The sequence below is a fragment of the Dipodomys merriami genome, unplaced genomic scaffold, assembly GCF_024711535.1.
Source record: "Dipodomys merriami isolate MVZ:Mamm:240054 unplaced genomic scaffold, mDipMer1.0.p SCAF_2, whole genome shotgun sequence".
Classification (NCBI taxonomy): domain Eukaryota; kingdom Metazoa; phylum Chordata; class Mammalia; order Rodentia; family Heteromyidae; genus Dipodomys; species Dipodomys merriami.
In genome coordinates this window covers 121,034,751-121,050,506 of record NW_027203381.1, presented here as the reverse complement: position 1 = coordinate 121,050,506, position 15,756 = coordinate 121,034,751, and the positions used below count along the sequence as shown (strand labels likewise).

General features: G+C 63.1%; 1 protein-coding gene across 3 annotated transcripts; it reads left to right on the top strand.

Moving 5' to 3' along the window:
• The first annotated feature begins 2,936 nt into the window (after positions 1-2,936).
• Positions 2,937-13,188, top strand: Icoslg (inducible T cell costimulator ligand). Of its 3 annotated transcripts, none has more exons than XM_070030801.1 (7): positions 2,937-3,411; positions 4,917-4,957; positions 6,099-6,449; positions 7,204-7,497; positions 9,449-9,631; positions 10,355-10,396; positions 11,490-13,188. In XM_070030801.1, the coding sequence occupies exons 1-7, from the start codon at positions 3,401-3,403 to the stop codon at positions 11,585-11,587; spliced, it is 1,020 nt and encodes a 339-aa protein (XP_069886902.1). In that variant the 5' UTR covers positions 2,937-3,400; the 3' UTR covers positions 11,588-13,188. The 3 variants fall into 3 exon arrangements, with proteins under 3 accessions (XP_069886902.1, XP_069886903.1, XP_069886901.1); XM_070030802.1 differs by having other exon boundaries at positions 11,385-11,575; XM_070030800.1 differs by lacking the exon at positions 11,490-13,188 and adding an exon at positions 11,202-11,451.
• The last annotated feature ends 2,568 nt before the right edge of the window (positions 13,189-15,756 follow it).

The following is a 15,756-nucleotide window of genomic DNA, read 5'->3' as shown; positions in this document are numbered from 1 at the left end:
GAGCAGGCTGGAGCCTGTGACGCCGCTGAGCACCGCGAGAGCACTGCACGGGGCCCCAGAGCCCAGGCAGCTTCCGGGCAACGCAGCATGCCATGAGCGCGGCAGGGACGCGGCAGGAACGCTGTCCATTCCTATCAGCCAGCTTCCAACACACAGCATGCGCCATGCCTGGAGATTCTTCCAGTGTGTGCACCTCTGTGTGTGTGTGTGTGTGTGTGTGTGTGTGTGTGTGTGTGTGTGCCACCTTCTAACACACAGCATGCTCCATGCCTGGAGATTCTTCCAGTGTGTGCACCTCTGTGTGTGTGTGTGTGTGTGTGTGCATGCCAGCTTCCAACACACAGCATGCTCCATGCCTGGAGATTCTTCCAGTGTGTGTGCATGCGTGCACGCACGCACGCATAGCTGCACACACCAGTCCTGGCGCTGGAACTCAGCCTGAGCACTGCCCGAGTCGGTTTGCTCAAAGCTACCACTCTATCACTTGAGTGACAGCTTCACTTCTGGCTTCTTGGTGGTTACTTGGGAGATGAGAGTCTCTTGGACTTTCCTGCCCTAGCTGGCTTGGAACCACAATCCTCAGATCATAACCTGAGTAGCTAGGATCACAGGCCTGAGCCCCTGGCACCCTGGAAATGCTGTATACTCGAATCCAATTTACAATCCCCATTTGTGATCAACTGTAATCAACTGAATGACCCCACCTCCCTGCAAAAACAGGGGGAGGAGAGGGGGAGGGGGGGAGAGAAGGGGGGAGAGAGGGGTCCCTGACTGAACACCTGCAGCTTCACATCACTCACTGGCAGCAAGAGTTTTGTGAATGTGGTTTAAGATGGGGAGAGCACCCTGGAACATCTAGGGGATCCCCACACCACAAACGTTCATAAAAGGAAGCGGACAACGGCATACAGAGGTGATGTCCAGACCGACAAGGCGAGCCCGGTGCAGGCTGCCGCCAGCCACCTGCTCTGCCGCCTCCTCTGCTCCAGGCTCCAATAAAAGCACTGTGCACTTCCAGCCTTCAGGACTGCGAGGAAAACAAAGGTGGATTTTTTGTTTTTGATTTTTTTGCTGGCCCTGGGTCTTGAACTCGGGGCCTGGCCGCTGTCTCTGAGCTCTTCAGCTCAAGACTAGCACTCTACCACTTGAACCATCTAATTTTTTCTGTGTACGCGGTACTGAGGAATCGAACCCAGGGCCTCATGCATGCTAAGCAAGCACTCTACCACTGAGCCACCTTCCCAGCCCAAAGGTTGTTTTGCTCAGACACCAAGGATGTGGTGCTTAGCTAGTTACCCCAGGAGGTGACCAGACCCTCATGGGACTGGCTTGCCTGCCAGGCACAGCCCCACACACCGACCCGTGCCCGCCAAACTCATCCAAGAGCCCTCTGCACCCCAGTCTGCCTGAGCACAACTCCCCCCAGGGTCCAGGGCTGAGAGCCCCTCTCTGCATACCCCAGCCCCGAGCTCTCCCGCCCACCAGAGACAGTCATGACTTGGGGAAGTGGGCCTAAGCTTTCCCTCAGCTGCTCATTTGTCTTGAAAAATCGTGGGATTTGGTGTGGGTCATGGTGGCTCACACCCCAAATCTCAGCAGTTAGGGGAGACTGAGGCAGGAGCATCTGGGATTCCAGGTCTGTCTGAGCAAGAGAAGGTGTCACTATGCCTGCTCCACGGGAGAGGCCCGTCACACAGTGCTCAGAGCACGCTGGGGTCAGGGGTCGCGTGTGTCCCTGGGCTGAGCTTGTCTGGCATTCAGGGCCTTCACTTGAGCCACACCTCCACTTCTGGGCTTTTGCTGGCTGACTGGAGATAAGAATCTCAGACTTTCTGCCTGAGCTGGCTTTGAACCAGGATCCTCAGGTCTCAAGTCTCCTGAGCAGCTAGTATTAAAGGTGTGAGCCACCAGTGCCTGGCTTTCTTTTTTTTTCCCCCTAAGCCTGGGGCATGAACTCAGGGCATGAGCACCGCAGCCCCCTCAAGGTTAGCACTCTACTACTTAAGCCACAGCTCTTCTGGCTTTTTGGAGGTTAACTGGAGATAGTCTCATGGACTTTCCTGCCCAAACTAGCTTCAAACTGCGATTCTCAGATCTTAGCCTTCTGGTTAGCTAGGGTTACCAGCACAGGCCCCTGGCGCCCGGCTCTTCTTTTGAAGCTCAGGTCCTCAGTGCTGGTCAGGACTTGATCCTCCTGCCTGGCACTGAGTAACAACAGGCTACCAAGAGGCTTGGTTCCAAGGGAGTGCCGGCCGATCCTCAGCGCTTGGCAGTGGCCCCAGCCTCCTGCCTCTGGGAAGGAAGGCCTTGCTGCCCGGCCGGGGGGGGGGGGGGTGGGCACGCTCCTGCCTGCTCCCTGGGGAGGGGAGCTTTTCTCTCTCCATCTGGGAGACCCTCGGGACAGAGGGCCTGCCCGACGGGTGGAGTAGGGGAAGAGAGCCAGCAAGCAGCCCGGCCCAGGTCCAGCTGGGCTTCCCAGAGCCTCTGCTGGGGACACAGGGCTTGACTCGGGCCAGGTCTCTCTGCCTCGGCCTTTCCGCTCACGGCTGGCATTCTGCTCCCTTCGGCACCTCCAGTTCCTGCCCTGGGGTGGCGCGTTGGAGATAAGCATCTCGAGAACTTTCCTTCCCGGGCTGGCCTCCTTCCAGCTCCGGGGCAGCCCGCAGGCCCAGGCCGGTGCCACCCCAGCGCGGGGAGGGCGGCGCGGGGCCCGGGCTCCGAGCGGACGCGCGAGGCGGCCCGGCCGGCTGACCCGGGAGCGGACGCGGCCCCCGCCGGCTCGGAGGCGGGCACCGAGGTCCGGAGACCAGCCGGCTTCCGCCCGCCACTCCCGCCCCGCCTCTGCCGGGGGCGGCCCGGGAGGACGGGCCGAGGGCGGGGCCGGACGCTCAGCTGGTCCCGCTCGGAGCCCGCCGGGGCGCAGAGGGAGCCGGAGCCGGAGCCGGAGCCGGGGCCGGGGCGCAGAGGGAGCCGGAGCCGGGGCGCAGAGAGAGCCGGAGCCGGGGCGCGGGCGCAGAGGGAGCCGGAGCCGGAGCCGGAGCCGGAGCCGGAGCCGGGGCCGGGGCGCAGCGGGAGCCGGAGCCGAAGCCGGAGCCGGAGCCGGAGCCGGGGCGCAGAGGGAGCCGGGGCCGGAGCGCAGAGAGAGCCGGGGCCGGAGCCGGGGCGCAGAGGGAGCCGGGGCCGGGGCGCAGAGAGAGCCGGGGCCGGAGCCGGAGCCGGGGCGCAGAGAGAGCCGGGGCCGGAGCCGGGGCGCAGAGGGAGCCGGAGCCGGGGCGCGGGCGCAGCCGTCCGGGCTCCGCAGCCCGCGATCGCCGCTCCGAGTCCGGCGGCCCCGGTGCCCTCGATCGGAACCGCGGCGGCCCGGGTCTCCGCGTCCAGGACGGAGAGCTCGGCGCCCACCATGCTGCTGAGGTGAGCGGGGACCTCGGGGCCCGACGGCAGCGGCCGCACCCGGCCCCCGCGTCCCGGTTCACCTGGACGTGCGGCGCGGAGAGCCTGGGGGCCGCCCGGCCGTGAACGCCAGGGGGCGGTGCGGGGCGCGGTGCGGGGCGCGGACCCGCGGCGCAGGGGGGGGGGGCGGTGCGGGGCGCGGACCCGCGGCGCAGGGGGGGGGGCGGTGCGGGGCGCGGTGCGGGGCGCGGACCCGCGGCGCAGGGGGGGGGCGGTGCGGGGCGCGGTGCGGGGCGCGGTGCGGGGCGCGGACCCGCGGCGCAGGGGGGGCGGTGCGGGGCGCGGACCCGCGGCGCAGGGGGTGCGGTGCGGGGCGCGGACCCGCGGCGCAGGGGGGGGGCGGTGCGGGGCGCGGACCCGCGGCGCAGGGGGGGGGGGCGGTGCGGGGCGCGGACCCGCGGCGCAGGGGGGGGGGCGCGCGTGGTGGAGGGGGCGGGGGCGCCTAGGGCAGGGGCTCGCGTGGTGGAGGGGGCTGGGGGAGGATCCCGGCTGGGGGGGGGGCGCGCCTGGCCTGGAAGGGGTGGGCCCCGGCTCTCTGCCGCAGCCCCCTCCCTCCTTGGCTCGTGGCCTCGTGTGTCCCTCAAGCCGGCTGGGTGACGAGGTTCCCCCCTCCGGCCCCCCAGGCCCCCCTCCGTGGGCTGCCTGGAGGACCGTGGCGGGAGGACAGCGTTGCTGGAACCCAGGTCCCCTGTGCGGCCCCCTTGGCGAGCCCCGAGGTGTCTCCCGCAGTCCCCAGGAGGGGCAGGACGGTCTGCCGGGACCCCGGCCAGCCGGCCCTGGGCCAGTGCTGGCCGTCCCAGCTGCATGGGGTTTGGGGCTCCCCGGGAGGGGTGGGGGGAGATCCTGGGACACAGGCTCCAGGCAGTGGCTGCGAGGTGAGAGACTTTGAGTAGAGGCCCTGGACCCTTTCTGGAGACTTCCACCTCTGGGTTTGGGGGTCTAGGGGGAGTACTGAGATGGGAGGGGGACACCCGGGGTGGCCTGGAAGGGAAGAGGCCAGGCCGAGGGGCACGGGGTGCAGAGACTTTGGACAAAGAATGACAGCCCCAGCTCTGGGGTGTCTGAAACACGGGGGTCCCACAACTTCCAGAGGCTCTGTTCCTCCCCTTCCGGAACCTGCCTGGTGCTGGCCCAGATGCCCTGGCTCCCGGCTTTTCAGGGCAGCTGGAGGCATCTCCCTCCCGCCCCAGCTCCTGGCGTGGAGTCAGAGCCCAGGGCCGGTGGCTTGCCCAGCCCTTTCTCATCACCCTCTCCTCATTGTTTTCCTGGGGTTCTGGGGACTTGCTGTGGGGGGCAGGAAGGAATGGTCCCAGCTCAGCGCCCCACCCCCCATTCTCTGCGGAGAAGGGGCCAGCCAGGAAAGCCAGCCCGCCATGGCTGCGCTGCCTGCCGGGAGCACCGCCCGGGAGCACCGAGAAGAGGACTCACCTGTGCCCCTCACCTGCCGCTGTCTGTTTGTTTTCTAGTCCCGGTCTGTTCTTACTGCTGCTCAGTGGCCTACAAGCTGGTGAGTTTGGGGTGCTTTATGCAGGGGGAGGCGTACCTAGCTCTGAGCTGAGCTTCCAGACCGCTTCGTGGCTGCTCCCGGAGAGCCGCAGACGGAGCCCTTCGGGGGCCTTGCTGCAGGCCTTCACGCTTTCCTGGGGCCTGCTTCTGGCCCGTGTGCTGGGTTGGTTAATTCCAGGCGTGGGGTCTTCTGGCTCCAGCCACTGCCACTGAGCTCTGAAAGACACTGGTTTGGGGAAGAGTCAGGAGCATCACAGCAGAGCCAGAGCCCTGGCCCAGAGGGGGAGGCATTAAATGGCTATAAAAATGTTCCTATTGGCCGGGCGCCAACGGCTCACACCTGTAATCCTAGCTGCTTGCGAGGCTGAGATCTGAGGATTGCGGTTTGAGGCGAGCTGGGGCTGGGAAGTCCCCGTGAGACTCATCTGCAATTGACCTCCAGAAAAGCAGAAGTGGAGCTGTGGTTCAAAGTGGTTCGGGAGGGGCTGGGAAGGTGGCTCAGTGGTAGAGCACTTGCCTTGCATGCTCAAGGCCCTGGGTTCGATTCCTCAGCACCACATAAGCAAAAAGAAAAAAGCCAGAAGTGGCGCTGTGGCTCAAGTGGTAGAGCGCTAGCCTTGAGCTGAAGAGCTGAGGGACAGCACCCAGGCCCAGAGTTCAGGCCCCACAACCGGACCCCCAAAGTGGTTCGGGCGCTAGCTTTGCGCAAAAGAGCTCAGGGACAGCGCCCAAACCCTGAGTTCAAGCCCCACCACCGACAAAAACAACAACAACAACAAAGAAACTGAAAGCTTATTTAACAGCAACAACAAAGACAAACAAAATCTGTGTCTTGTGCCATGCCCGTGCCCCCTCCCGGCGTGGCCGTCTGTGTTCCTGTGTGTCCACGGAGGGCGAGGCCTTGGATGTGGGAGCCTCTGTTGGCCACGGAGGGCGAGGCCCCAGGCTGTGACCCGTGGCCTGCCACTAAACAAGCGGCGTCCCCGCCCCTCCCTCTCCCGGTGTATCTTACAACTTCGGGGCTGTCTTCCCCTTTTCTGTTGAATGGGTCGGGATTGGAGCTTGAGTCCTGTCACAGCAGAAGCCGATGGCGTCACAGGCCGGGCTGCCTGGGAACCTGAGTGGCTTCCTTCCCATTGCAGTTGCTCCGGAGAGAGACGTCCAGGCGATGGTGGGGAGCGACGTGAGGCTCGGCTGCGTCTACCCCGGGGGAAGCACCTTTGACTTAAACGATCTGTTTGTCTACTGGCAAATCAGCGGCTCCAACACCGTGGTGGCTTACTTCCTCTCCGGGAACAGCTCCGTGGACCACGTGGACAGCCGCTACCGCAGCCGGGCCCACGTTTCCGGGGACAGCATGAGGCAGGGTGACTTCTCTCTGCTGCTACAGGACGTCGCCCCCGACGACGCCCAGACGTTCCTCTGCCTGGTGTTCAGGAAGTCCTTGAAGCTGGGAAAGGTTCTGGAAGTGGAGATCAGGCTGCACGTGGCCGGTGAGGCCCTCAGCGTGATGAGAGCAAGTTCTGGGAGCCTCGCACCCTGGCCCCGCCGCCTGCTCTCTCCTGTGCAGAGGACCCCATCTCGTGAATTTCTGCTTCTTTGTGAGGCTGCAGTGAAGAAAGCGTGTTCAGCTTGTGGAAAGTTCCATAACCTGAGACCCCCTGTACCATAGAGCCCCGACCCGCTCTCCCTGCTTGGAGCACTCCAGCACCAAGTGGATTTTAAACAATGAATTTTAAAATCCAGGCATGGTGGCTCACGGCTGTAATCCTAGCTACTCAGGAGGCTGAGATCTGAGGGCAGAAGTTTAAGCCAGTCTGGGCAGGAAAGTCCATGAGACTCTTGCTTCTAATTAACCACCAAAAAGCCACAAGCAGAGGTGTGATTCAAGTGGTGGAGAGTGTGGAGGAGAGTGCCAGCCTTGAGCATAAAAGCTGAAGGATAGCACACAGGCCCTGAGATCAAGCTCCAATAGCTTCACACACGTGCACACACACACACACACACACACACACACACACACACACACACACACACACACACACACACACAGTGCTGGGAGGTACCAAGTGAAACAGAATTTAGAGGAAAACAAGTGCCAGTGGTGCCACCTGCCTGTGAGCAGGTCCAGATGTGGGGCTCAGAAGCCGCCATGGCACGGTCACTGTCCCAGGGATGGCGGCTCCCTGCTGGGAAGCAGAGGCCCAGCCTGGCCACGCTGACGCTCTCCCCTCCTCTCCCCTGCAGCAAACTACAGCTTGCCGGTGGTGAGCAGCCCTGGCGGCGGCCCTGGGGCCAGGGAGCTCACTTTCACGTGCACGTCCACCAACCTCTACCCGAGGCCCAAAGTGTATTGGATCAACAAGACGGACAACAGTCGGCTGCCCGAGGCCCTGCAGAACCACACGGTCTCCGTGAACGCCCGGGGCTTGTACGACGTGGTCAGCGTGCTCACGCTCCCGCACACCCCGGGCGTGGACGTTGGCTGCTGCATTGAGAACGAGCGGCTGAGCCAGAACCTCACGGGCAGCAGCCAGGCACGTGAGTTCGGGGCTGGGGCTGGGGGGAGGCGGGGGGGGGGGCAGGCGCCGAGTCCAGCGCATGTCCGGAGGCATGGAGGAGGAGAGGAGGCAGGTGTCAGGCCCCGTGGTGGCAGGAGAGCCCCGATGCTGAGACATGGATGGCACCGGTCGGCATGGCGGCCGTCGGGTCTGCTCTGCTGAGTCGTTTTGCCAAGGAGGCTGAGGCTTTGGGGGCCACGGAAGCGGTGCTGCAGGTCGGGAGGGAGCCCCACGCGCTCTGCCAGGACCGAGGCCTGCGGAGGATCCGGCCCCCTCCCCCAGGGGCCGCAGGACTTCCCTGTCTGTCTCCAGCAGCGGCGTAAGATGAGGAGCTGCAGGCCCGGGCAGCAGACGCCCACACGGAGGGCTGTGGAGAGGCTCTCGCGGGGGGCACCGGATCCACGTGCAGCGGCATGGAACAGAAACACAGGCGTGTTCAGAGCGCTGAGAATCGGCTGTCCCAGGCCAGAGCCCCGCACCCTTTCACAGGGGCCTCTGGAGCCTCTGAAAGCCGCCGCGGCTCCTCCCGCCAGCTCTCTTCCTGGAGCGTCATGCCTTGGAGCGTGGAGCGCTGGGCTCTCCCAGCACTCATCTTAACGCGCTGCACGCGTCTGCTCTACGTCTCAGTGGCACGCCCCTACAGGCTGGGCTGCCCCACTGGGAGAGCAGGACCCCTGGGAGGGCCTGAGGCGCTTGTGCGTTGGCCAGGGTGGAAGGATGCCACTGCTGTAGAAAAGGCCAGAGCTCTTCAAGAACTAAACTGGATGCTGGTGGCTCACACCTGTAATCCTCGCTACTCAGGAGGCCGAGATCTGAACATCACAGCTTAAAGCCAGCCAGGGCATTTCTATGAGACTTTTATCTCCAGTTAACCACCAAAAAGCCAGAACTGTAGTCGTATGGATCAAGTGATAAAAGACTTAACCTTGAGCACAAACACCCAGGTACAGGCCCCAGGCCCTTATTTCAAGCCCCAGACCTGGCACACATAGGTACACACACACACACACACACACACACACACACACACACACACACACACACACACACACACACACACACACACACAGCTAAGCAGTCACAGGACGGCCCAGTGATTCATCTCCTACAGATGCACCCAAACCAGCAGCTCACGCGATTCCTGTGAATGTGCACGCCCAGCAGTTAGCAGCAGCCCCAACAGCAAAACCTCCCACTTGCCCCCCCCCCACCGAGGACACACGTCGCTGGAGAAGGACACACACCGTGTTGGCCGTGCAAAACCTCCCACTTGCCCCCCCCCCCAGGACACGTCGCTGGAGAAGGACACACACTGTTGGCCGTGCAAAACCTCCCACTTGCCCCCCCCCCCAGGACACACGTCGCTGGAGAAGGACACACACCGTGTTGGCCGTGCAAAACCTCCCACTTGCCTTCCCTGGAGAGGGACACACACCGCGTAGGCTGGGCAGTACCAGAGTGTGGGTGACGGCTGCTGACACCATGCTGAGCGGCCAAAGCCAGTCAGCAGAGACGTCACGGACGTGTCCAGAATAGGCAGGCCACAGGGGCAGAGCCTGTGAGTGGGGGTCAGGGCTGGACATGGCTCCCCCCCACCAGCGTCCTCCATAAGCTCAATGTTGTTGTGTTGTTCACAACGGGCGAGGGTATGTGCTGCAAATTCTGCCTCCCTTGGAAGACCAGGAAGGGCCTGCCACCCCACGGTCTCCCGCCTCGGATGAGGATTACAGGGACTGCAGGTCTCCTGTGTCCTGGCTCACAGGTCCACCCCGGGGAGCCTCACCTCTGAGAAATCCCCTCCTGGCCTGGTGTTTTACATGACAAAGCAATGTTAGCAGCTCTTGGGGGCAGAGGAAGCCCCGCCCAGGCCCCTCCCCCAGGCTCAGGCCCCTCCCCGGGACGCCGGACACGGGCATTTTCCTCTCTTACAGTAGCAGCTTCCAGTGGAGCAGGAGAGTGGTTCACCGAGAGCCCCGCAGGCCCAGCCGGCCGCCGCAGGCGGGAGGTGTCAGCCATGGCCATTGCCCTCCCTGTCCTGGTGGTGGTGGTGGCGGCGGCGGTGACCGCGTGCCTGGGCCTGGGCCGCTGCCGACGACGCTGCCGACGCCACCCAGGTGCGCGCAAGGCTGTTAATGTTGCTGTTTCTGGTGTTGGTGTGAGCTTTTTGTTTCTTGTCAGTGGTGGGGTTTGAACTCAGGGCCTGGGCCCCATCCCTGAGGCTGTTCCAGCTCAAGGCTAGTTAGCACACTGCCACTTGAGCCACAGTGCCACTTCCGGTTTTCTGGTGGTTCATTGGAGATGAGTCTCCCGGACTTTCCTGCCCAGGCTGGCTTTGAACCACGATCCTCAGATCCCAGCCTCCTGAGCAGCTAGGATGACAGGCTTGAGCCATCGACGCCCGGCTAGCACTTTGCTTTTTAAGGCCTTCCTAACTCTTGCAGATGTTCATTTGAGGTTTAGCTTTCAAAGCTGGAGGGCTGGGAGGCGGCTGGGTGGTAAAGTACTTGTCTGGCGCATGCAGCGTCCTGGGTTTGATGCTTAGGACCAAGATAGAAAAAGACGAAAAAACTCTTGAGCCCCGGGAGCCAGCCAGACTCCCAGACGTGGATCTGCACAGGGGGCGCCTCGTGGGCGCCGCCCCTGTGCGGGTGATGCCGGCCGCCCGGGAGGGCTCCAGCGCCCGCAGTGGCTGCCCCGAGGCCCCTGGCCCCAGGACCCTCCCCCAGCGGGGCCACGGAGCCCCTGTGGGTGGGGCTTCGCTCTCTGGAGGGGAGGCTCCGGGTGGCGCCCTGACCCCCTGCCCCCACCATGTCACCACACCGCTCGTTTGTCCACAGGTGACCAGACTGTGACCCTGGAGCAGGAGCAAGAGCTCACAGGTGAGTGCACCTCACAGAGAAAGCAGGCTGTGGGTGTGAGCCGCAGGCCCGTCCCTGCCCTCAGGTTTCAGTGACTTGGCTGAAACGGCTGGCGATGGGGTGGGTGGCATGGGTGGACAGCGGCAGTGCTGTGCACGTGCCTAGCACTGTGCCGGAAGTGTCTGCCTGCGTGCAGGCAGCCTGGCCCTCCCACCCTCGGGGCCTCTAGGACAAGTGCAGACACCAGGCACAGTTTCCTGCCCCGGCTAGGCCCTGGCCCTAGGCACGGGTGCGCCTCTGGCACCGGCTGGTCCCACATCCAGTCTTGGTTTGGGAAAGAACATCCACACACAGGTGTCAAGGTGCCGGTGGCCCACCAGGAGGGGCCTCGGGGTGCAAGGGGGGCCTCGGGGTGCAGGGGGAGGGGCCTTGGGTGCAGGGGGAGGGGCCTCGGGGTGCAGGGGGGCCTCGGGGTGTGGGGGGAGGGGCCTCGGGGTGCAGGGGGGCCTTGCCCCTGTGGGCAGTGACTGTTTCATCCTGGGAAGGAGAGAATGAGGCGTGGGGTGCTGTGAGCCCTAGGGTACACTCCCCATGACTCAGGACATGCCAGTTTCAGGTCACTTTGGAACACAATTTGCCAAAAGCTAGAGCTACCTGCTGGGTTTTCTTACTGTGAAGGGGAGAGGCCAAAGTGGGCTGGGACATGGCCCAGTGGTAGAGCACTGGCTAGCAGACACAAGTCCCTGGGTTCAAACCCCAGAGCCATAACAAATGAGACATGAGGGAGATGCCAGTCCTTCACATCCCCTTCGCCCTTCCTCCCAAGACCAGGCTGCCCAGAGCCTCTGCCCGGGACACCGACCAGGCTCCGGAAGGCCACCTGCGGGCCGGTGGACGCAGCTCAAGGGCAGACTCAGCCAGGGCTGGTGGCAGAGGGGGTGACAGGCCGTCTGCCCTGTGTGCTGCTGGCCCGCACCTCAGCCCTGAGGCGGCCCCTCCCCACACACAGGGCAGAGGCCGCGCCTCCTCCCAGCAGGGCCCTCGGAGGGCCCCCCCCCCCCCCCCCCGTGATTCAGACCAGCTGATCCAGACGTGTGGGGGGCGCGGCCTGCAGGGCACACGCGCTTGCTGAGACTGACCATCACGGCACTTGGCTCGGAAAAGAAGAATGCGCCGGCGGCTCAGGAGGCGACCAGGAGGCCTGAGATCTGAGGATCACGGTCCTGATTTTTCCTGGAAGGAAAATCCATGAGATTCATATCCAATGAACCAGCAAACAACTGCAAGTAGAGCCGCAGCTCGCGCGATCGATAGATGCCAGCCCCAAGTGCAAAGCTCAGGGAGGGTGTCCGGCTCTGAGCTCAAGCCCCAGCACTGGCACACACGTGGGTGCGCTCACCCGGGTGTGTGTGCATACAAATGGATGTGGCACTTGGCAGGAGGTTCTGGAGAGCTGCTGCCGGCCGGCATGCTGTGCCGCTCTCCACGCGGGCCCCGATGAGAGGTGGGACGTGCCTGGTCAGGCTTTGTCCGGGAATCCCACTGCCGGCGGCTGAGGGTGAGGCCGGCGTGGGTCGGGGTGGACCGGGCCCGGTGGAGGGCGAGGTTGGCCAGCGCTGCCGTTTCCCCGGAAAGCATTAGGTCGCGTCGAGGTCTGTGTAGAGTTGCACTTCAGCTAAGAAGCACAAGGAGCTGCGGGCGAGGAAAAGCTGGGGGGAGGGGAAGCGCGGTGCACCGGGCCCAGGGGACGAGACGGAGGGGCTGCCCCTCCCGGCCATCCCGGCCCGGGACACGCCACGCACACACTGTGGTCTCAAGTCTCACTAGAGAGGCCTCGGAGCCTCGGGCGGGCCTGACAGTGGGGGGAGGGGGTAACCGGCGCCCCAGCCTCTTTTGCCAGAAGCAGGAAGCCATGTCTTTGTCAGCAGATACAGGCCACAGCTGTAACCAGCTGCCCCAGGGCACCGGGCCCCCCCCCACCGCCGGGGGTCCTGCCTGTCCACACTGGGGCTGCCAGTCACCTCCCCGCGGGGCCCTCTGACAGCCCCCACGCAGGGGCCCCTGGGTCGGGTCCTAGGAGAGCCGGCCTCGCCCTTTGGTGTGGGGACTCGCCAGGGCCTTTGGCCCTTCAGCCTGTTGCTCTCCACGCCAGGTTGTGGAGCGGCTTCAAGAGCTCTGAGCCAGGTGTGACCCGTTACCATGGTTACCACGCATGCAGTGGCTTCTGTCAGTGCGGCGAGACTTCAGCTGCCAGTCCAGCTACATGTGTCTGTGCAGAGCCGGAAGTGGGGGCCCTGCCCCCCCAGCTGCCCTGGTCCCCCCAGGGCCCATGGGGCCTGCAGATGACAGCGCGTCACGTGGTGGCATGGGCCTGCACGGCACGGAGCTGCCCTGTAGTCCAGGACCAGAGTCCTGGCCGTGAGTGTCTCCAGCTGCTCCAGTCCTCGCTGCATGGCTGTGCCCAGGGCGGCCTCCTGTCCACTGGGCACCCACACAAAAAGAAAAAAGCTTTACTTAAACAATCTAAGATAATTTGAAGTCATGTTTGTATCGCATAGATACAGGGATATAATGTTTTATCTAAGACATCTTATATTCTTATGTTTACATACACATACTCCAGACTCTTAAAGGTTGAGATTGTATACATGCTCTTTGGAAACCTAGCCTTTAACCTGATTATTTTTTACATTATAATGATCATTCTGTGACTCTTTATAGTTTTCAATATTCTGTCATGTATTTGAACTTTGATATTTTTGTCGAGGGCATTAAAAACTGCTTAACAGAAAAGAATTTTTGTTTTTTTGGGTCCAGTCGTGGGTCCTGAACTCTGGGCCTGGGCGCTGTCCCTCAGCTCTTCAGCTCAAGGCTAGTGCTCTACCACCTGAACCACAGCACCACTTCTGGCTTTTTTCTTTTTGCTTATGTGGTGCTGAGGAATCGAACCCAGGGCCTCAGGCATGCAAGGCCAGCGCTCTACCACTGAGCCACCTTCCCAGCCCTGAGAAAAGAATTTTAAAAGGAAGAAGAACTGCTTCCTCACTAAGAAGAGTGTCCACATGCCAATCTCCACGCCCACCCTGTCCTCCCCGCCTCCTCTCTTCAGTCTTTTGGGACTGGGTAGTGCTGTGTGACCCAGGCTGGCCTTGACCTCCAGCCCCTCCTGCCTCAGCCTCCCGAGGGTGGGAACTTCAGGTGTGCACCGCCGTGCCCAGTGCCTCGCTCACAATCTTGGCTTACTCGTCCCCGTGGGGCCTGGAGGAAATGAACGGAAGAAGAGGGGCGGCCGTGCGGGTGAAAACGTGACTGCAGGCCGGAGCCGCACAGCCTCGGAAGGGCCTGTCCTTCGGTGAACACAGCCTCCTGCGGCCTCCATTGTACAGAGGTCTGAATCAACCCGTGTGAGAGCGTGCAGGGGCTGATCACTGATGGGGGGCATTCTGCGGGCCCGAGCGCCCCCGGCTCCAGCCAGCAGCTCTGAGAAGATCAATGACAAAACCCCACCTTTTAGGGGAAAAAGCAACAGACATTCAGTTAAAATTACCTCCCGGACTTCCTGTCTGCCACAGAAAGAGGAAGTGGGTACAGTGGAGCCATGCGAGACCTCGAGACCTTGCTGAGGGTCCCGAAGCCAGGGCACCAGGACCCCGGGAGGGAGGGACGAGGGGGGAGGGGAGGGCCCGCCCCCGTCAGTCATCCCCGGGAGAGGGTGTCGTGTTGGGTGGCCAGCTCCCCCAGCCAGCAATGTTCCCTGCAGGTGGAGGGGGCGGCAGCAGCGCCTGGCCCGTCCTCCGTCCCCTCCCCTGCCCAGCTGCGACAGCCCTCATTCCAGGCCCAGGCTGGAGCGCACAGAGCAGGCCCCACTGCTGCCTGCTGGGGTCGACGCCGACCCCACAGGGTGACTCCAGACAGCGCCCCCGGGTCACGAGGGCAGGGAAGGGGCGAGGAGCCCTGCTACTCCCCCGGGACAGGCACCCTGGGTGCTTAGGCTGCCAGCCACACCCCGGGGTCTCGGTGCCACACGGGCCGCCGGCCGCGCCCTGGGGTTGTGGTACCACCACTCCCCAGTCACATGGAGTCAGCGGGTGCTGGGTCACTTCCAGGCCGAGTTGGCAGGGAAGGGAAGGAGCTAAGGTTAAGGCTGACTGATTGATTGCTCCTGTCCCAGGGCGAAGGCAGGGTCTGGGCCCCGTCCCTGAGCTTTTCATTCAAGGCCAGCATCTACTTGAGCCACAGCTCCACTTCAGGCTTTTGGTGAGTAAGAGGAGATCAAAGCCTCATGGGCTTTCCTGCCCAGGCTGGCTTCAGACCAAGATCCTCCGCTCTCAGCCTCCTGAGCAGGGAGGGCTGCAGGTGAGGGCCACGGGGGCCAGTGAAGTTCAGGTTCAGACAGAGGTGATGGCCAACTGAAGGACAGATCACAGTCTGGCTTTTCACACGTTTACAGCGAATTCAGAAAAGTGTGCAGCTGCAGAACAGCCGGGCCGCGCAGCCTCTGCTGACCTCAGATAACACGGAGGGACAGTCACTCAACCAACCCGTTTTACCCCAGGCCTCAGAGCCTCTGTGGGTCCCGGGGCCGGCCCTGCCCTTCCCACCTGCCCCCTGTGCCATCCGGAGATGCTTCCAGAAGGGCTCCCCAGGTGGGGGCGGTCCATCTGTCCCCCGGGGACCGAGTTTATGATATCATTGCAAAGAAATGCAACCAGGCAGACACCAGAAGTTCACTGTGAATCAAAGCAGAGGGCATGGCACAGGCACAGATGTGACACCACATGCTGTGTGGCCGGCACCCTACGCCAGCCCTGTCTGTCAGATGAAAGAGGGAGCTGGGAGCTGGGAGCCAGCAGCTCACACCTGTAGTCCTAGCTGCTGAGGAGACTTAGAAATGAGAACGGAGGTTCAGAGGCAGCCCAGGCAGTGAAGTCCAGGAGAGTCTTACCTCGCTCTCCGCGCGCAGGCTGCGGGTTTGCTGCCTAGGGCAAGGCCCTTCCCTCTGCAGCTGGGTCGTTCCCTTGCCTTCGGCTCAGGGCTGTTCAGGCCTGTGTGCTAGCCCGGCGTCACGTCGGAGCAGTGGGCTCTGCCAGGCTCCCTTGGTGGCAGGTGCGCTCGTGCCCGCAGGAGGCCCTGTTCTCAGCACCCATTAAGACGATTTTGCTCCGTTCCCAGAGGCTCGCTGTGGGGTCTCGTGGATGAGCTTGGACAGAGCTGCCTTTTGCCCTCTCTTTTTACTGAATGCCATCCTTCCTACAAACACAGAGGCTTAAGGAAAGGAGACCACGTCTGTGGGGCCATCATCACACTCTCCAACAAGGTTTCACCGCGGCGTGCCCTCCCTTCGGCCGCCATGCAGGTGGGCGCCGTCGCTGGGATGGGGC

Excerpts from the sequence above, each read along its gene's own strand:
- Icoslg (XM_070030800.1), top strand. Across the intron at positions 4,958-6,098 it reads GCTCAGTGGCCTACAAGCTG|TTGCTCCGGAGAGAGACGTC; the intron begins GTGAGTTTGGGG and ends TTCCCATTGCAG. Across the intron at positions 10,397-11,201 it reads GCAGGAGCAAGAGCTCACAG|ACCAGGCTGCCCAGAGCCTC; the intron begins GTGAGTGCACCT and ends CTTCCTCCCAAG.